Genomic DNA, 22,009 nt, shown 5'->3' with positions numbered 1-22,009 from the left:
ACGATAAAGACTGAGATGGTATAATCTAGGAGTGCATAGAGTGTATAATGATAGTGACTAAATGTACAAATTTAAAAATGTTTTGCATGAGGAAAAACAAAGGAATGTCAGTAATGCAGGGTATTGAAAATAGATGATAATTCATATTTTAAAACATTAACTTATGTGTAAGACTAAAGCAAAAAATGTTTATTTGGTATAAAATTTATATTTCGACTAGTGCATTTCCTAATGTAACTTCTGTGGCCAGCTTAATTGAACACCGTAAGTACATGGAACCTTGAGTAGGGCATGAGATTTCGTAGGTTTGTCCAGATTGATGCCTTGATAAATCCCAGAAGGATTTGAACAGGGAATAAGTAAGTATTTGCAAAGTTCCTTTTGGGGAACAGAGAGAAAGGGGGAAAATTCAACTTCCCCGAGTGGAAAATTCTTGATATTCTCACAAGCAGTGGGAACAACCAAAGCAATAGGCTGAGCCCCCAGTCTTGGGGTTTGTTCATATGAAACCTAACCCTGCAAAGGATAGGCTAACCCTACTTAAATTAGACCTAAGAATCACCCCCAAGAGAACCTCTTTTGTTCCTCAGATGTGGCCTCTCTCTCTCAGCCAACACAACAAGCAAACTCACTGCCCTCCCCCTCTCTACCTGGGACATGGCTCCCAGGGGCGTAAACCTCTCTGACAGCGTAGGACAGAAATCCTAGAATGAGCTGGGACTCAGCATTAATGGATTCCGAAAACCTTCTCGACTGAAAGGGGAAAGAAAGAAATGAGACAAAATAAAATATCAGAGGCTGAGAGATTTCAGAGTCAAGAAGTTACCTGGAGGTTATTCTTGCACATTATATAGATATCCCTTTTTAGTTTAAGGTGTATAAGAGAGGCTAGAGGGAAATGCCAGAAGCTGTAGAACTGTGTTCCAGTACCCGTGTTTCTTGAAGATGAATGTATAATGATATAGCTTTGGCAATGTGACTATGTGATTGTGAAAACCTTGTGTGTGATGCTTCGTTTATCAGTGGTATGGACAGATGAGTAAAAAATATGGATTAAAAATAAATAAATAATGGGCGAACAAATGTTAAAACCGAGTAGATTGAAATACTAGTGATCAATGAACGGGAGTGGTAAGGGGTGTAAAAAAAATAGGGGGAACAAAGGTTAAAATATATTGGGTAGATGAAAATACTAGTGGTCAGTGAGAGGAAAGGGTAAGGGATATGGTATGTATGAGCTTTTTTCTTTTTCCTTTCTATTTCTTTTTCTGGAGTGATGCAAATGTTCTAAAAAACGATCATGGTGGTGAATATACTACTATGTGATGACATTGTGAGCTGTTAGATTGTACACCATACACGGAATGTTTGTATGTTAAGAATGTTCATGTTTGTATATTGTTTTGGTTTGGTAATACAAAAATAAAATAAAATAAAAATATAATGGATAGATGGTCAGTGAGAGGGTGGGGTAAGGGGTATGGTACGTTTATGTTTTTTCTTTTTATTTATTTTTCTGTAGTGATACAGATGTTCTAAAAAATGATCATGGTGATGAATATACTACTGTATGATGATATTATAGCCATTGATTGTACACCATGTATGGAATGTTTGTATGTTAAGAATGTTTGGCGGGCCGCGGTGGCTCAGCGGGCAAAGTGCTTGCCTGCTATGCCGGAGGACCTCGGTTCGATTCCCGGCCCCAGCCCATGTAACAAAAACGGAGAAACAGAATACAATAAAACAAGAAAATGTTTAAAAATGTTTCCCTTTCTTCCTTCCTTCCTTCCTTCTATCCTTCCTTCCTTCTCTCTGTCTTTCCTTTAAAAAAAAAAAAAAAAAAAAAGAATGTTTGTGTTGTGTTGTTTATCAATAAAAATATATATTTTTTAATTTAGCATCATAAATCTATAACAATTTTGTTTGTTTTGATATCAACTTAACATCAATAGCATGTTCCTGTACCCCTCCATTCCCCCATCTTTATGTAGTTTTTATCACAAATTACATATTTATACATTATGAGTCTAAAACTATTGTCTTATCATTATATTTTTTGCCTTTGCTTTTGGATCCTGTAGGAAGTAAAAGTGGAGTTAAAAATCAAAAATACAATATAATTGGAGTTTGTAATTACCCATATTTTTATGTTTATCAGAGATCTTTATTTTTTCATGTGGCATGTGGCTTCTGTAACTTGTCTAGTGTCCTTTCCTTTCAACCTGCAGAACTCTCTTTGGCATTTCTCATAGGGCTGGTCTAGTGGTGACGAAATTCCTCAGCTTTTGTTTGCCTGCAATTGTGGTTAATCCCTCCCTCATTTTTGAAAGGCAGTTTTGGTGAACACAGAATTTTTGATTGTCAGTTCTGCTTTCAGATCTTTAAATATGTCATCCCCCTGCCTTTTTGGCTCCATAGTTTACAATAAGAAATTGACATTTAATCTTATTAAGACTCCCTTGTAGGTAACATGGGGCTTTTCTCTTGCAACTTTCAGAACTCTCTATCTTTGGCATACAGCAGTTTGACTGTAAAATGGTGCGGTGTGGGGCTATTGGTTTATCCTGTTTAGAGTTTGTTGAGTGTTTTGGATCTGTAAATTCATGTCTTTCATTAAATTTGAGATGTTTTCAGCCATTATTCCTTTGAATACTCTCTATGCCCCTTTCACTCCCTCTTTCAAGGACTCTCACAATGCATGTATCAATATGTTTGATGGTGTCCCACAGGTTCCTCAGGCTGTGTTCACTTTTCTTTATTCTTTCCTCTTCAGACTGGCTAATTTCAGTGATCTTATCTTCAAGTTCACTGATTCTTCATCCATCTCCCATCAGCTGTTGAACCCCTCTAGGGCATTTTAAATTTCTATTACTGCATTCCTCAGCACTGTTTGTTTCCTTTTCATAATTTCCATGTCACTGTTAATATTCTTTTTATGTTGATCTCTCATTTTCCTTATTTCCTTTAGTTCTTTAATTGTTTTCCTCTAGCTCTTTGAGTGTATTTCTGACCATTTTTTAGGAGCAGTGTGCATTCCTTTGTACTGTGGAATTTTTTGAAAGTCTTTTTAGACGTGCATGTTCCTCTGTGTGCACAAAGGTTACTCTACTCCCTCCAGAACTGGAATGAGGGATTTTTATTGGGAGTACTGGCTGGCTCTGTGCCAGCTCTGCCAAGGTTGTAAGGGGTTAGAGGAGGGACCATCTACGGTGCCAGGAGATCTACATCACTTTTTTTTTTTTTTTTATCATTTTAAAATTATCTTTTTCTTGATTCAGTACTTGCCTTGTTATTGCAATCCTTTAACTATTTTCTGGAGATTTCTGAAAGTTGTTTCTGCCAGTTCTTGCTTGTTGTTCAAAGCTTCTTTAAGGGAATGGAGTCCTGAATTGTTCCATGCAACCATTTTGATTCAAAATTGCTGTCTTTTTGGTCATAGGTACAGTAGTAGAAGAAAGCATTTTATATGAAAAGGTTGTGTTTTCCCATGGTCTGTAGCCTATTGCACTTATGTTATTAGATAAATAACTAGTCCAGATTGCTAAACTGTTGGAAGGATATAAAACTCATTTTAGGAAGCTATCCACTTTGTTCATATTTTGGATAGGGGTCTAATTAGTGGTAACTTTCTCAATTTGTTTTAAAATTTAATTTTTAACTATATTATTTTCTTTATTTTCACCTAGGTTGCAAAATATCCTCATATGCTTGAGATCTTCAGACTACATGTCCTACAGGAACTAATCCGTGGTTTTTCATCTCTTGGAAATACATTAGAAACATAAATATGGTGCCAAAAGAACATCTTACCCTTCTCTGACTATGGTTCATTTGAACATACTTTCTTACTGAAGAGAGGTATACACTGAGCCTACACATTGTGCCGAGACTCTGTCATATAGGATCATGGACCATCCTATTAGGGAAAAGGATGAAAGACAACGGACCACTAAACCCATGGCACAAAGGAATGCACACTGCTCCCGACCATCTGGCTCCTCGACATCCTCTGGGGTTCTTATGGTGGGACCCAATTTCAGGGTTGGCAAGAAGATAGGATGTGGGAACTTCGGAGAGCTCAGACTAGGTAAGAATTTGGTTATGTCAGTGGCATCTACTAACACCAACAACAATAGCTATAATAAAATTTAATGTGTTTCATGGTAATCGGCTTATGATTTTATGAAAAGTTTTTCTTAACTAGGGACAGATATTGTGTAAACTGAAGAATTTGTGACGAGGACTGCAATCATTATTGTAATTGTTAGGTGAGTTTCATCTCTCTTTGTGTGAGATAGGCTTTTAAAAATTTTCTGCAAACTAAGATTTTGTGATGCAGGGAGATCTGCAGATAGGTATAATTACAATGCAGGTTCTGATTTAGTAGATTTGATCTGGAGTCCTATATTCTACATTCTTAACAAACTCTGTCCCTAAAAAGGGAAGAGAGTAAATTCTTTTTCAGTAATACCCAGAATTAGTCTGTAAGTATATGCATCTTATTTAGAGAGTTTATCCAAAAGATACTGTTTGTATTTTTTCCTGAATGTCCCAATATCAGAATTGAACTCCAGGGAGAAATTGTGCAATTTTATTTCACAAACAAGAAAATAGATTTTCTCTTTTAAGTATGACTTCCTGGATGAGATGGCATTTATCACCCAATTTGAAGATGTTGGATTGGGAAGGTGGTACATTGTTTACACAGTTTATTATGGCCCTCCCTACATGTATAGGTGAAAGAGAAAATAAAAGACTTTAAAAATATATGCGATTGGAAATCAGCTTCGAGAATATGAAGGAGTTTGTTTTTAGACTAAAGTGTGTGTTTGTTTCATAGCGTTGAAACTGGGTTTTTGTGAAGACCCATTGTAAGAGATTTTGGCATGTAGGGGAACAGGAGGGTGAGAGCATATGTTGTTTATTATTTGTTACCTCTGCTCCCTGCTCCTGATAGTCCTGCAAAAGAAAATGGAAAAGGTCTTAACCTGTGATCTCCCAGGGCCTCAGGGAAACGTCAGTTCCACTTGCCTGAGATCACTAGGTGAAGAATGTAATTTAGGGATGGTTAGAATGAATTTATTTTTACCAGTAGAAGGCTGGCAACGTAGAATTTTAAGACCTGACTAGGATAATGAAAAGCTCCTTATATTTTATAGATGTGTTCACTTTCAGGTTAACAAATCTAGCGAAAACTACTGAGAATAGGAGTAAGGTGTGCAATTTCACACTGCTTGACTTCCTAGCAACTACTGAGTTGCCTTAGCAACTAGTTCTGTGAATATTCATTTATGTAATGGAATGACTTTACTCTAACATCACATAAGTGCTTGTATTAAGTAGATTATGATAAAGAATTCACAAAATTACTGCTGAGAAAGTTTCTAATGCAAATAAATTTATGTATTCTCAGAACATCAAAGTTTGTTTTATTTCTATAAAGATGGAAAAAATCTTGGTCGATGACAATGGAAAATCTATTTTACTTAATCACTTAAGTCTGTATTTATATTATATAATCTTTTAAGTTTAGAGGGGAATGGAAAAATCCTTTCCGTAAAAGGATAAATTTGTAGTCGATAAATATTTTCATAATAGTAGAGTGGTGTATTTTATTTCTTCTCATGGATCTAGGATAATTTGGATACTTCTCAGTTTGACTTTTCTTTGGATAGAATGTATGTTGCCTTCCTTTTTAAGTGGTTTTATTCTTATGTACTTCTCAGGTTTCATTAGCTTTGGGAACATATCATTATGGCATTATATCTAGGGTTACTTTTTCCCGGCAGAAATCAGAAAATGGAACTTTCAGAGTCATTTGGCATCTTCCTAACAATAAATTGGGATATTCCCCATTCCATTATTCTCTTGCTTTGATACCAGTGAGTAGAAGATTGTACAGACTACAGGAAATATTAACTGGGAAATTCTAAACTCAGGGGAGGTGCAGGTACGCCTTCACCATGGCTAGCTACCACTATTTTTTTTCAAACTCATTTCCTTCTCCGAACACATTGTTTTTTGTGTGTCTCAAAAACCAAAGTACATTTCTGCTACAGGGCCTTTACACTTAGAATTCTTTCTACCAACAAAGTTCTTTGTTAAAATTTTGTATAGCTCATTGCTTCTCATCCTCCAGCCCTCAGTTTTTATTTTGTTTTATTAGTTTTTTTCAAAGTACTCAAATATCATTAAGATTTATTTCTGATCTATAGTGAATTTTCTTCCAAAATTTTTTTTTTGGAGATTAGAGAAAAAGACATTCTTTTTTTTTTTTTTTTATTAATTAAAAAAAGAATTAACAAAACAATTAGAAATCATTCCAATCTACATGTACAATCAGTAATTCTTAATAACATCACATAGTTGCATATTCATCATTTCTTAGTACATTTGCATCGATTTAGAAAAAGAAATAAAAAGACAACAGAATAAGAATTAAAACAATAATAGAAAGAAAAAAAAAAAAAGGAAACCTATACCTCACATGCAGCTTCATTCAGTGTTTTAACATAATTGCATTACAATTGGGTAGTATTGTGCTGTCCATTTCTGAGTTTTTATATTCAGTCCCGTTGTACAGTCTGTATCCCTTCATCTCCAATTATCCCTTCTCTCTTTTTTTTTTTTAATTAACGGAAAAAAAGAAATTAACCCAACATTTAGAGATCATACCATTCTACATATGCAATCATTAATTCTTAACATCATCACCTAGATGCATGATCATCATTTCTTAGTACATATGCATTGGTTTAGAGGAACTAGCAACATAACCGAAAAAGATATAGAATGTTAATATACAGAAAAAAATAAAAGTAATAATAGTAAAATCAAAACAAAACAAAACAGAACAAAACAAAAACCTATAGCTCAGATGCAGCTTCATTCAGTGTTTTAACATGACTACGTTACAATTAGGTATTATTGTGCTGTCCATTTTTGAGTTTTTGTATCTAGTCCTGTTAAACTGTCTGTATCCCTTCAACTCGAATTGGCCATTATCTTACCCTGTTTCTACCTCTTGCTGGACTCTGTTATCAAGGACATATTCCAAATTTATTCTCGAATGTCTGTTCACATCAGTGGGACCATACAGTATTTGTCCTTTAGTTTTTGGCTAGACTCACTCAGCATAATGTTCTCTAGGTCCACCCATGTTATTACATGCTTCATAAGTTTATTCTGTCTTAAAGCTGCATAGTATTCCATCGTATGTATATACCACAGTTTGTTTAGCCACTCTTCTGTTGATGGAGATTTCGGCTGTTTCCATCTCTTTGCAATTGTAAATAACGCCGCTATAAACATTGGTGTGCAAATGTCCGTTTGTGTCTTTGCCCTTAAGTCCTTTGAGTATATTCCCAGCAATGGTATTGCTGGGTCGTATGGCAATTCTATATTCAGCTTTTTGAGGAACCGCCAAACTGCCTTCCACAGTGGTTGCACCCTTTGACATTCCCACCAACAGTGGATAAGTGTGCCTCTTTCTCCGCATCCTCTCCAGCACTTGTCATTTTCTGTTTTGTTGATAATGGCCATTCTGGTGGGTGTGAGATGATATCTCATTGTGGTTTTGATTTGCATTTCTCTAATGGCCAGGGACATTGAGCATCTCTTCATGTGCCTTTTGGCCATTTGTATTTCCTCTTCTGATAGGTGTCTGTTCAAGTCTTTTTCCCATTTTGTAATTGGGTTGGCTGTCTTTTTGTTGTTGAGATGAACAATCTCTTTATAAATTCTGGATACTAGACCTTTATCTGATATATCATTTCCAAATATTGTCTCCCATTGTGAAGGCTGTCTTTCTACTTTCTTGATGAAGTTCTTTGATGCACAAAAGTGTTTAATTTTGAGGAGTTCCCATTTATTTATTTCCTTCTTCAGTGCTCTTGCTTTAGGTTTAAGGTCCATAAAACCGCCTCCAATTGTAAGATCCATAAGATATCTCCCAACATTTTCCTCTAACTGTTTTATGGTCTTAGACCTAATGTTTAGATCTTTGATCCATTTTGAGTTAACTTTTGTATAGGGTGTGAGAGATGGGTCTTCTTTCATTCTTTTGCATATGGATATCCAGTTCTCTAGGCACCATTTATTGAAGAGACTGCTCTGTCCCAGGTGAGTTGGCTTGACTGCCTTATCAAAGATCAAATGTCCATAGATGAGAGCGTCTATATCTGAATACTCTGTTTGAGTCCATTGGTCAATATATCTATCTTTATGCCAGTACCATGCTGTTTTGACCACTGTGGCTTCATAATATGCCTTAAAGTCAGGCAGCGCGAGACCTCCAGCTTCGTTAGAAAAAGACATTCTTAATCACTCTTATTATGTGAAAACACTTTGCGCTGTACTTTCAGAATCCCGGATTGTGATAATTTATGTTCAAGGCGATTTGGGTTTGACTTTATCCTAAAGTGCTTTCTCAGTCTAATGACAATAATCCTATAAAGAAGTACTAATATGATTAAAACACATTTTTAAAGTAAAAAGTAAATATTAACACCCACTCTACCATTGAAATATGTAATGTTTTTAATAACATCATTTTGTTTATATATTTTTTTACCTTTAGACCACTTAAACTGTCTCCTTACGTTCATAATCTCACAAAACTCCTAAACCACACTTTGGTAAGATGTAGAAAGAAAGATAAATGACTGGCAAATGCCCAGCAGAGTAAGTTTATAGGCAGCAGGCCACAACTTTTCTGTTACCTTCTCGGACCTGACTCCCTCCCCAGTTTAAAGTTGTACATTTCTTCCCTAGCCACATTGTGCCCCATCAAACTGCTTTATTTTAATTTATTCCATTTATCCTTGTCTGAAATGATCTTATGTATGTGTTTGGCTGCTAATTGCTTTTTCTAACTTGAATATAAGCCTCTGGGAGGGCAGGGAGTCTATATTGTTTGCTGTTCTTATTTGTTAGATAAAATTAGAAGATATCTAGATGGATAGGAAGAAAGTAAAAAACAAAAGCATGATTAGTGTGTTTGGCTCTCTGCCATTCTGTTTCCACCCCATCATCCATTCAACAAACATTTGTTGAATATGTACTTTGGGAGGGATAAAAGAATAACAAGATATAGTTTCTGTCCTCAAGAATCCCAGCCTGGTGATAGAGAGAAAGAGAAACATTATAATAAGAAGTAATAAGTATTATGATAGATTTATGAAAACTACTTTGGCAGGGAAAGGTAATAAAAGTTTCAGAGAGGAAGTATCATTTGCTTGAGAGTAAGACGGGCCCTCCACTGATGGAAACAAGGAAGTAGGGCTCTCCAGATAGAGGCAGCTGGATACATGAACACAAGGTGATATGAAATTGGACAGCATATTATCAGAGTAGCAGTTAGTTACATGTGAGTGGTTATGAGGTGTGAAGTGAAAGAAAAATGAAAGAGAGGCTGTTAGGTAAGTTGGGACTAGATTGTAAAATGTTTGCACTGTATTGAAACATGTGGACTTTATCCTATAAGCAATGGATGGAATCATTCAGGGTTTTAAAACAAGAGTCATGATCTGGTTTATATTCTAGAAAGATAATCCAGGTAGCTGTTAAGATCAGACAAGAAAGAGATTGACGTTTTATGATTTTATGGGGTTTTGCTGTAACTGTGGTACACGTCACACTGTACTGTCTTCTTTCATCTCCCTACCTCAAGATATGCTTGAGGGTAATACCTTGTTTTATTAATCTTCATATCTTCATTTCCTTTCACTGTGTATGGCATGTAATAGGTACTCAAAAAATGTTCGAATAAGTGGTCCAGTTCATAAATGAAGAGGGACTTAGCTTTTTGCTCTGAAAATGGCAATGAGATGGAGAGGAATAAATGACTTAAGAAAAATTTCAGAAGTAGAGTATAGGCAGGATTTGGTTGGTCATCAGTTACTGAGAGGAAGGAGTAAGAGATGACTGAATTTGCCAGCTTCACGCCAATGAGGAAGCATTTAATGGCAATAGGAAATAAAGGACTGGAATTGGTGGTGGGGAGGGCAGGTAGATAGAGTTTGTGAATAAATTGACTTTGGGGAGTGTGCTGCACATATGCAGAAATATATATCTGAGACTTAGAAATTTAAACCTAGGATAGGGATTTAGAAGTCATCACCATAATTTGGGCAGAAAATAAAGTATTTGCAAAGTTCCCTTGGAGGACTGGGGAGAAAAAGGAATAAATATTGAACTTCCCTGTCTGTGGAATTCCTGATATTTTCTCAAGCAGTGGAGACAACCAATTCAATAGGCTGAGCCCTTGATCTTGGGGTTTGTCCCTATGAAACTTATTCCTGCAAAAGAGAAACTAAGTCTACTGATAATTTTGCCTAAGAGTCATCCCCAGAAACCCTCTTTTTTTTGCTCAGATTTGGCCTCTCTGTCTCTAAGCCAACTCAACAGGTGAACTCACTGCCCTCCCCTCCTAGTGGGACATGACTCTCAAGGGTGTGAATCTCCCTGGCAATGTAGGACAAGACTTGTAGGGATGAGCCAGGACCTGGGATCATGGGATTGAGAAAGCCTTCTTGACCAAAACAGGGAAGAGAGAAATGAGACAAGTTAAAGTTTTAATGGCTGAGAGATTTCAAACAGAGTAAAGAGGTTATCCTTGAGGTTATTCTTATGTATTATGTAGATATGTAGATATCCCTTTTTAGTTTGTGGTATATTAGAATGACTAGGTGGAAGAACATGGAACTAGCCTTGATTCTTTTTTTTTTTTTTTTGAGACTTAAAAAATATTTTAATATGTGTAAGGTACTTCAAACTATAAATTATACATAATGATACCTCAAATTCAGTTAATAAGGAAGATGGCATTTTCTCACAAATAAGTATTATGAACAGAAACAGGTATTCCAGACTCAGTTTCACAAAAATTAAGGAAGAACTCTAATCACTCTACTTGTATGAGGGCCAGGGCTTCCATGAGAAACAGTCATAGACAGTGCAAGCTGGTTGTGATGGTCTGGGATACAACATGTAAAAAGTAATGGCCCCCAAACAGAAAAAGGGAGATAAGTTCCATAAGCGTAATCATCAATATTTTTGCTTGAGACAATATATATTCCATATATTTTGAATGGAATTATGAACTATTTGTTGTTACATTGACCGTGATGAAAATGAATGGCCTGCTGGGTCATTCCTTTCCCTTTTGCTCAGAGTATATGTAAACATTCACTGAAGACTTCTTGGCTATGTACATGCATTTTAGGGCACCTGGCCAATCCTTATCACTCTTTCCAACAGAGAGTGAATGAGCTTCCTTACCTACGGAATAGAGACATGCACATAGAGTAACTTCCTATGGCTTCACAGGGGGACTTGTTGGCTCTGGGGAACTAATGCCCACTATTGAAGATAATCTTGCTTTTTGTCTTCTCTGTATGATTAAGCACCACTCCACCTACTGCCTGTGTGAGGTCTTTTGTTGGCAAATCCAACATTTGTATGGTATGGATTGACATCTCTGAGCACTCCTAAACTGGAGGTGGCAATAAGTGTCTCTTCCCAAAGGTTTGGTGAACACAATCACCAACAGAGCATCCCATGGCATGGTGGAGGCATATAGGGTCTTCAGTTCAGTAACACTAGAGTGGTTTGACACCACAGAAGACATGCCGAGTTACTTGCCTCCCTTCAGCTGCTGGGGACAATTGGAATGTGAGAAATCTTCCTGTTAACAAGCATGTAGCCTTGATTCTTGAAGATGATTATATAACTGTATAGCTTATAGCTTATATAGACCGTGTGATTGTGAAAGCATGTGTCTAATACTCCCTGTATCCAGGGTATGGACAGATAAGTAAAAAAATAAGGATAAGAAATAAATAAATAATGGGGGGTATACAATGTTAAAAAAATGGGTAGAAATGGAATGATTTCTAAATGTTGTGTTAATTTTTTTTTTAATTAATAATAAAAAAAATAACGGTCAGTTTATCCAGAATGACAAAAAAAAAAAAAAAAGGGTAGATTGAAATACTAGGTGTCAATGAGAGGGAGGGGTAAGGGGTATGGTATGTATGAGTTTTTCTTTTTATTTCTTTTTCTGGAGTGATGCAGATGTTCTAAAAATTATCATGGTGATGAATACACAATTATGTGATTATATTGTGAGCCACTGATTGTATAATTTGGATGGACGGTATGTGTGTGAAGGTATCTCAATAAAAATACTTAAAAACAAAAGTCATCACCATGTAGGTGTCAGTGAACCCACAATCATGGATGGTAGAAATGATACTTGTAGAGCTTGTGTAAGGGAGAGGAAAGGTGCATTTAAAGGACATAAAAAGAGTCTAAAGGATAGAAAGTTCAAGAAATCAAAAGAGAAGAGTTTCTAAAGGAATGGGATGCAAAGCCTTGTGCCCTAAGGAGGCAAGAGAGGACTAATTATTGCCTTTGGTTTCTCACTTCGGATAAGGTATTTCTGAAATAACATCTATTTTGCAATCAGAAGAAAAGCAGTAAGCCCAAAGCAAAATTTGTCCTTTACAGCAGATTTTTAAAAATGAAATGCTTATTGCAAATTTGAAAAAAAACCTTAGATGTGTCTCCAGTGATAACCACTTATAGGGATTAATTTCTCCAGAATTTAAAACGTAAGTCAAATTTTAAAAATGAGATCAAATTGATCACTTAATATTTCATGAACATTTTATGTCAATTTAAAAATAGATCCTTCATTTTACTATCTGCATATTATTCAATAATTTAACAATCTCAATATACATATACATTATTTTTATTTCTTTAAGATTATAAATAATACTGTACTTAACATCTTCATAAGTACTTCTTTTTGTTGTTGTTGTTGTTGTGCTTTGAAATTTATTGCTTTTTTGTACATGTCATTTTTCACAAAAAAGAAATAAAAAATCGATTGTGATGATTATATATATATAAACAGACAACCATGTACCCACCACACAATAGCTGTGCCTCCTTCATTTGTACAGAAACCTCAATGTCTGTTAGAACCTATGACCCATCTTTTTTTTTTTAATTTTTTTATTAATTAAAAAAAATTAACAAACAAAACATTAAGATATCATTCCATTCTACATATACAATCAGTAATTCTTAATATCATCACATAGTTGCATATTCATCATTTCTAGAACATTTGCATCGATTTAGAAAAAAATAAAAAAGACAACAGAAAAAGAAATAAAACGATAACAGAAAAAAAAAAGATTATACATGCCATACCCCTTACCCCTCGCTTTCATTTACCACTAGCACTTCAAACTAAATTTATTTTTAACTTTTGTTCCCCCTATTATTTATTCATTTATTTATTTTATTAATTAAAAAAAGATTAACACAACATTTAGAAATCATTCCATTCTACATATGCAATCAGTAATTCTTAATATCATCACATAGATGTATGATCATCATTTCTTAGTACATTTGCATCGATTTAGGAGAAGAACTACCAAAACAACAGGAAAAGATATAGAATGATAATATAGAGAAAAAATAATAATAATAAATAAAAAATATATATAAAAAAAGGAAAAAAAACACAAACAAACAAACAAGCAAAAAAAACTATAGCTCAGATGCAGCTTCATTCAGTGTTTTAACAAAATTACATTACAATTAGGTAGTATTGTGCTGTTCATTTTTGAGTTTTTGTATCTAGTCCTGTTGCACACTCTGTATCACTTCAGCTCCAATTACCCATTATCTTACCCTGTTTCTAACTCCTGCTGGACTCTGTTACCAATGACATATTCCAAGTTTATTCTCGAATGTCGGTTCACATCAGTGGGACCATACAGTATTTGTCCTTTAGTTTTTGGCTAGACTCACTCAGCATAATGTTCTCTAGGTCCATCCATGTTATTACATGCTTCATAAGTTTATCCTGTCTTAAAGCTGCATAGTATTCCATCGTATGTATATACCACAGTTTGTTTAGCCACTCTTCTGTTGATGGAGATTTCGGCTGTTTCCATCTCTTTGCAATTGTAAATAACGCTGCTATAAACATTGGTGTGCAAATGTCCGTTTGTGTCTTTGCCCTTAAGTTCTTTGAGTATATTCCCAGCAATAGTATTGCTGGGTCATATGGCAATTCTATATTCAGCTTTTTGAGGAACCGCCAAACTGCCTTCCACAGTGGTTGCACCATTTGACATTCCCACCAACAGTGGATAAGTGTGCCTCTTTCTCCGCATCCTCTCCAGCACTTGTCATTTTCTGTTTTGTTGATAATGGCCATTCTGGTGGGTGTGAGATGATATCTCATTGTGGTTTTGATTTGCATTTCTCTAATGGCCAGGGACATTGAGCATCCCTTCATGTGCCTTTTGGCCATTTGTATTTCCTCTTCTGAGAGATGTCTGTTCAAGTCTTTTTCCCATTTTGTAATTGAGTTCGCTGTCTTTTTGTTGTTGAGTTGAACAATCTCTTTATAAATTCTGGATACTAGACCTTTATCTGATATGTTGTTTCCAAATATTGTCTCCCATTGTGTAGGCTGTCTTTCTACTTTCTTGATGAAGTTCTTTGATGCACAAAAGTGTTTAATTTTGAGGAGCTCCCGTTTCTTTCTTTCTTTCTTCAGTGCTCTTGCTTTAGGTTTAAGGTCCATATAACCGCCTCCAATTGTAAGTTTCATAAGATATCTCCCTACGTTTTCCTCTAACTGTTTTATGGTCTTAGACCTAATGTTTAGATCTTTGATCCATTTTGAGTTAACTTTTGTATAGGGTGTGAGATACCGGTCTTCTTTCATTCTTTTGCATATGGATATCCAGTTCTCTAGGCACCATTTATTGAAGAGACTGTTCTGTCCCAGGTGAGTTGGCTTGACTGCCTTATCAAAGATCAAATGTCCATAGATGAGAGGGTCTATATCTGAGCACTCTATTCGATTCCATTGGTCGATATATCTATCTTTATGCCAATACCATGCTGTTTTGACCACTGTGGCTTCATAATATGCCTTAAAGTCAGGCAGCGCGAGACCTCCAGCTTCGTTTTTCATCCTCAAGATACTTTTAGCAATTCGGGGCACCCTGCCCTTCCAGATAAATTTGCTTATTGGTTTTTCTATTTCTGAAAAATAAGTTGTTGGGATTTTGATTGGTATTGCATTGAATCTGTAAATCAATTTAGGTAGGATTGACATCTTAACTATATTTAGTCTTCTAATCCATGAACACGGTGTGCCCTTCCATCTATTTAGGTCTTCTGTGATTTCTTTTAACAGTTTTTTGTAGTTTTCTTTGTATAGGTTTTTTGTCTCTTTAGTTAAATTTATTCCTAGGTATTTTATTCTTTTAGTTGCAATTGTAAATGGAATTCATTTCTTGATTCCCCCCCAGCTTGTTCGTTGCTCGTGTATAGAAATGCTACAGATTTTTGAATGTTGATCTTGTAACCTGCTACTTTGCTATACTCATTTATTAGCTCTAGTAGTTTTGTTGTGGATTTTTCAGGGTTTTTGACGTATAGTATCATATTGTCTGCAAACAGTGATAGTTTTACTTCTTCCTTTCCAATTTTGATGCCTTGTATTTCTTTTTCTTGTCTAATTGCTTTGGCTAGAACCTCCAACACGATGTTGAATAATAGTGGTGATAATGGGCATCCTTGTCTTGTTCCTGATCTTAGGGGGAAAGTTTTCAATTTTTCCCCATTGAGGATGATATTAGCTGTGGGTTTTTCATATATTCCCTCTATCATTTTAAGGAAGTTCCCTTGTATTCCTATCTTTTGAAGTGTTTTCAACAGGAAAGGATGTTGAATCTTGTCAAATGCCTTCTCTGCATCAATTGAGATGGTCATGTGATTTTTCTGCTTTGATTTGTTGATATGGTGTATTACATTAATTGATTTTCTTATGTTGAACCATCCTTGCATACCTGGGATGAATCCTACTTGGTCATGATGTATAATTCTTTTAATGTGTTGTTGGATTCGATTTGCTAGAATTTTGTTGAGGATTTTTGCATCTATATTCATTAGAGAGATTGGTCTGTAGTTTTCTTTTTTTGTAATATCTTTGCCTGGTTTTGGTATGAGGGTGATGTTGGCTTCATAGAATGAATTAGGTAGCTTTCCCTCCACTTCGATTTTTTTGAAGAGTTTGAGGGGAGTTTGTACTAATTTTTTCTGGAATGTTTGGTAGAATTCACATGTGAAGCCGTCTGGTCCTGGACTTTTCTTTTTAGGAAGCTTTTGAATGACTGATTCAATTTCTTTACTTGTGATTGGTTTGTTGAGGTCATCTATTTCTTCTTGAGTCAAAGTTGGTTGTTCTTGCCTTTCCAGGAACCCGTCCATTTCATCTAAATTGTTGTATTTATTAGCGTAAAGTTGTTCATAGTATCCTGTTATTACCTCCTTTATTTCTGTGAGGTCAGTGGTTATGTCTCCTCTTCCATTTCTGATCTTATTTATTTGCATCCTCTCTCTTCTTCTTTTTGTCAGTCTTGCTAAGGGCCCATCAATCTTATTGATATTCTCATAGAACCAACTTCTGGTCTTATTGATTTTCTCTATTGTTTTCATGTTTTCAATTTCATTTATTTCTGCTCTAATCTTTGTTATTTCTTTCCTTTTGCTTGCTTTGGGATTAGTTTGCTGTTCTTTCTCCAGTTCTTCCAAGTGGACCATTATTTCCTGAATTTTTGCCTTTTCTTCTTTTCTGATATAGGCATTTAGGGCAATAAATTTCCCTCTTAGCCCTGCCTTTGCTGCGTCCCATAGGTTTTGATATGTTGTGTTTTCGTTTTCATTCGCCTCGAGATATTTACTAATTTCTCTTGCAATTTCTTCCTTCACCCACTCGTTGTTTAAGAGTGTGTTGTTGAGCCTGCACATATTTGTGAATTTTCTGGCACTCCGTCTATTATTGATTTCCAACTTCATTCCTTTATGATCCGAGAAAGTGTTGTGTATGATTTCAGTCTTTTTAAATTTGTTAAGACTTGCTTTGTGACCCAGCATATGGTCTATCTTTGAGAATGATCTATGAGCACTTGAGAAAAAGGTGTATCCTGCTGTTGTGGGATGTAATGTCCTATAAATGTCTGTTAAGTCCAGCTCATTTATTGTAATATTCAGATTCTCTATTTCTTTGTTGATCCTCTGTCTAGATGTTCTATCCATTGATGAGAGTGGTGAATTGAAGTCTCGAACTATTATGGTATATGTGTCTATTTCCCTTTTCAGTCTTTGCAGTGTATTCCTAACGTATTTTGGGGCATTCTGTTTTGGTGCGTAAATATTTATGATTGTTATGTCTTCTTGTTTAATTGTTCCTTTTACTAGTAGATAGTGTCCTTCTTTGTCTCTTTTAACTGTTTTACATTTGAAGTCTAACTTGTTGGATATTAGTATAGCCACTCCTGCTCTTTTCTGGTTGTTATTTGCATGAAATATCTTTTCCCAACCTTTCACTTTCAACCTATGTTTATCTTTGGGTCTAAGATGTGTTTCCTGTAGACAGCATATAGAAGGATGCTGTTTTTTAATCCATTCTGCCAGTCTATGTCTTTTGATTGGGGAATTCAGTCCATTGACATTTAGTGTTATTACTGTTTGGATAATATTTTCCTCTACCATTTTTCCTTTTGTATTATATGTATCATATCTGATTTTCCTTCTTTCTACACTCTTCTCCATACCTCTCTCTTCTGTCTTTTCGTATCTGACTCTAGTGCTCCCTTTAGTATTTCTTGCAGAGCTTGTCTCTTGGTCACAAATTCTCTCAGTGACTTTTTGTCTGAAAATGTTTTAATTTCTCCCTCATTTTTGAAGGACAATTTTGCTGGATATAGAAGTCTTGGTTGGCAGTTTTTCTCTTTTAGTAATTTAAATATATCATCCCACTGTCTTCTAGCTCCCATGGTTTCTGCTGAGAAATCTACACATAGTTTTATTGGGTTTCCCTTGTATGTGACAGACTGTTTTTCTCTTGCGGCTTTCAAGATCCTCTCTTTGTGTTTGACCTCTGACATTGTAACTAGTAAGTGTCTTGGAGAACGCCTATTTGTGTCTCTTCTCTTTGGGGTGCGCTGCACTTCTTGGATCTGTAATTTTAGGTCTTTCATAAGAGTTGGGAAATTTTCAATGATAATTTCTTCCATTAGTTTTTCTCCTCCTTTTCCCTTCTCTTCTCCTTCTGGGACACCCACAACACGTATATTTGTGCGCTTCATATTATCATTCAGTTCCCTGTTTCCCTGCCCAAATTTTTCCATTCTTTCCCTATAGTCTCTGTTTCTTTTTGGAATTCAGATGTTCCATCCTCCAATTCACTAATTCTAGCTTCTGGCTCTTTAAATCTACCATTGTAGGTATCCATTGTTTTTTCCGTCTTTTCTACTTTGTCCTTCAATCCCATAAGTTCTGTGATTTGTTTTTTCAGACTTTCTATTTCTTCTTTTTGTTCCGCCCATGTCTTCTTCATGTCCTCCCTCAATTTATTGATTTGATTTTTGAATAGTTTTTCCATTTCTGTTTGTATATTCGGAATTATTTGTCTCAGCTCCTGTATCTCTTTTGAACTATTGGTTTGTTCCTTTGACTGAACCATACCTTCAATCTTCCTAGCGTGATCCGTTATTTTCTACTGGCGTCTGGGCATTTAATCAGATTTCCCTGGGTTTGGGACCCAGCAGGTTGAAAGATTTTCCTGTGAAATCTCTGGGCTCTGTTTTTCTTATCCTGCCTAGTATGTGGCGCTCGTCTGTCTGCGGGTCCCACCAGTAAAAGATGCTGTGGCTCCTTTCACTTTGGAAAACTCTCGCTGTGGGGGAGGGTCACCAGCCGAAGTGGTTGGGGGAGTTCCGGTTCAAATCTCCCAGCCGGTCCGTGAATCCGCGCATGGGGTGGGGTGTCGGCCTCCGTGGCTTGGGGGAGTGCCGGTCCAAATCTCCCAGCCGGCCCGGGGAATCAAGTGTGGCGGGGGGCGCCGGCCGCCGCGGCTTGGGGGAGTGCCGATCCAACGTTCCCAGCCGGACCGGGGAGCCACGTGTGTGGAAGGGACCCCATTCACTGGCCTCCGCGACTTGGGAGACCTCCTATCCAATTCTCCCAGCTGGCCCGGGAGGCCGCTCTTGCGGGGTGGGGCGCCGGCCGCTGCAGCTTGAGGGGACCGCCTGTCCAATTCTCCCAGCCGGCCCGGGAAGGAGGGAGGAAGGGACTCCGGCCACCAGCCGCCCCGGCCCTGGGAAGCGCACGCCCCTCGGGTATCTCACCGCAGTGGATTCTCCCTGCTGTTTCAGCCGTTCCAGAATGGGGTATGCTGTCTTTTTGGTCTCTGTCGTGGCTCCGGGAGCTGTTCTGTACCGTTTCTATTTCTTTAGTAGCTGTTTTGGAGGAGGAACTAAGATCCGCGCGTCTTACTAAGCCGCCATCTTCTCCGGAAGTCCGTAAGTATTTCTTTACAAACTTGGCCAATTATTTTCTTGGGATAAGTCCTAGATGCGTACTTTTTGAGTCAAAGGATATGCACATGTGCGATTTTGTCAGTTTACCCTCCAAAAAAATGGTTTGTTTGTCCTCAATCTGGCTGTGTTTACATGTGTTTTTTTGGCAGGGTCAGACACCGGGAATCGAACCCAGGTCTCTGGCATGGTAGGTGAGAACTCTGCCTGCTGAGCCACCGTGGCCCACCCTGTGTGTGTGTTTTTTTGTTTGTTTGTTTGTTTTTTACCCTTTACTAAACCCTGAAAATTATCAAGACTCTTTTCTACCTTGCCAGTCTGATGGGGGAAAATGAACTTTTCATATATTTATTTATATTTCTTCTTTTAAGAATGGCTTCTTTGTGGCCTTTGCCTATTTTTCCCTGGGAAGATTATTTCTATGCAGGCTTATCCCTGTATATTGCCTTAATAGAAAAGGGAATGTTGAGGATTTAAGTAATTTAATTTCCTGGGCTACTTAAGCAAATAACCATGCAATGGGTTGGGCTAAACAGTGGGAATGTATTTGCTGATGTTTTTAAGGCTGGGAAATGTTCAAATCAAGGCATATACTTTCTCCTCAAGGACTGTAGTGTTCTGGGGCTGGCTGCGCTTAAGCCACAGTTCCTCTGTTACACAGCAAGGTGCATGGAAGCATCTCCTGATCACTTCCTTCTTTTCTGAGTTCCATTTTAGCTTCTTGTTTCCTGTGATTTTCTCTTTCTCTTTCTGTCTGAATTTGATTCTCTTATAAAAGACTCCAGCAATAGGATTAAGACCCATCCTAACTGAGGTGGGATACCTTAATTGAAGTGACCTCATCTAAAAGTCCTACTTACAGTGGGTTGACACCTACAGGAATGGGTGAAATTTAAGAACATGTTTTTTTTTCCAGAATAACAGCTTCAGACCACCACTGAGAGAAGAGAAGATTGATGGAGGATGAGCATGAATAAAAAATAGGAGGACATGGCGGGTGCAAGAGTAGCGTAGTTCAAAGAGTAGAGTAGTTCCGTGGTAGAATTCTTGCCTGCCTTGTGGGAAATCTGGGTTTGATTCCGAGCCCATCCACTTCCCAAAACAAGCAAACAAGAAAACAAACAAAAATTCAACAAATGGTGGTTCAATAAGGGGATACTCACATGGAAAAAGAATGAAATGTGACCCCTGCCATATAGCATACAAGAAAAAAAGAAAAGGAGGACATGATAGGGTAGAAATAGATTTGCATATTGATTTTCATTCATTGAGAAACATGGGAAAATAAAAAAAAACGAAACATTTTACGTCTTCTGCTGAATCAGGCCTGAAAGAATCACCTAAGTTTTACAATGTGAATGATTCTAGTCCTCCAAAATTAAGAAAATCTCTATCTCAAATCTACAAAACTGCTTGCTTTTTTTCTTAGCTGCAAGAATAAATAGAACAGATGATACTCCTTTCATATCCAAATGAAGATATACTTGTGTTTATGGGTGACCTTTTAGACTAGAGAGGCTTGCATATAATTTTAATAATCTTCATAATACCCTTATGTTGTAGGATAGGGTTAGAAGTAAACAAAATACATGTTTACTTGCAAATGAAAATGGAGGCACTAAGGTTTGACCTTTTTGCTCTTTTCCTTCTTTGGTATCTGATGGAATATGCAAAACATACATTAGCAGAATTTACTGACAAAGGTTAATTAGCTAAGGGTAGCAGTTTGTCCTGTGACACACTCCTCCCTGGCATCTAAAATAAGACACTTCTTTCTGTGACTCAAACAGGAAGTGCACTTTCCCTATCTGAATTACTGAGCTGTCTTTCATGAATTGAAATTCGAATTTGTAACTTTAGCTTCTACCATCCAGTTCTGTTTTTGGCATTTGTGACCATTAACTATTTACAGCTGTACATTACATAAAGCAGTTGGTTTCATAATGTATCCCACAAAGTCTTGGAGCCCCTATTTCCTACTTCACTGCAATGGGAAAGGAAAAGCGATCAGGCAGGACACTGTTACCTCTTACATATTGAGTTTTCAAGTAAGATTTTGTTTGAAAGCTATGGTTCTGATGCTTTAAAAAGAAGCTAAAAATCATTCATCTAAAAGAACGTGGGTTTAAGATAAAATGTAAAATTTTAAAGTGTTTCTTTTCTAGTTGAAAGTTAAGGCATTATACAAGGAAATGTTACTTTAATAAATTCTTAGGAAATCTTAGCATAAACTGAGTCTATATTATGTATTAGCCAATAAAAACCCTCCAACCAAACAGAAAAACTGACATATTGTGCTTTTGTAAAATTGTTAAAATTCCTAAAAACGTACAGACTTTAAGTTTGTGGATGGAACAAACTGTGATAAGATTTAGAAGTCATGTCATTATTTTCTTTCATGACATGAGGAGAATGATAACTACCTTATTAGTTGTGAAGATATAATTCCAATAATATATATGACTACCTAACTCACTGCTTCATATTTAATGAACTCTTGGTTTGTATACGTAAAACAAAGCACTTTTTAAAATCCATAATATACACTCTCCTAGATATACCAGTTAATATTTTTTCCCGTA

The 22,009-nt window shown here is 36.5% G+C and overlaps 1 protein-coding gene across 12 annotated transcripts in view; it reads left to right on the top strand.

The window, feature by feature from the left end:
• The window catches only part of CSNK1G1 (casein kinase 1 gamma 1), a 214,947-nt gene that overhangs the window by 61,974 nt on the left and 130,964 nt on the right, over nucleotides 1-22,009 (top strand). For 11 of the 12 annotated variants that reach the window (XM_077128196.1, XM_077128193.1, XM_077128195.1 and 8 more), the window contains one exon: nucleotides 3,690-4,090. The exons of the other annotated variant lie outside the window; for it this stretch is intronic. In XM_077128196.1, coding sequence (XP_076984311.1) covers nucleotides 3,910-4,090 — 181 coding nt within the window. In that variant the 5' untranslated portion in view covers nucleotides 3,690-3,909. The remainder of the gene's footprint in view (nucleotides 1-3,689; nucleotides 4,091-22,009) is intronic. 12 annotated transcript variants of the gene reach the window in all.

The sequence above is a fragment of the Tamandua tetradactyla genome, chromosome 14 (assembly GCF_023851605.1).
Source record: "Tamandua tetradactyla isolate mTamTet1 chromosome 14, mTamTet1.pri, whole genome shotgun sequence".
NCBI classification, from domain to species: domain Eukaryota; kingdom Metazoa; phylum Chordata; class Mammalia; order Pilosa; family Myrmecophagidae; genus Tamandua; species Tamandua tetradactyla.
Note: the sequence above shows the minus strand (reverse complement) of the source record. Positions and strands in the feature narration are given on the sequence as shown.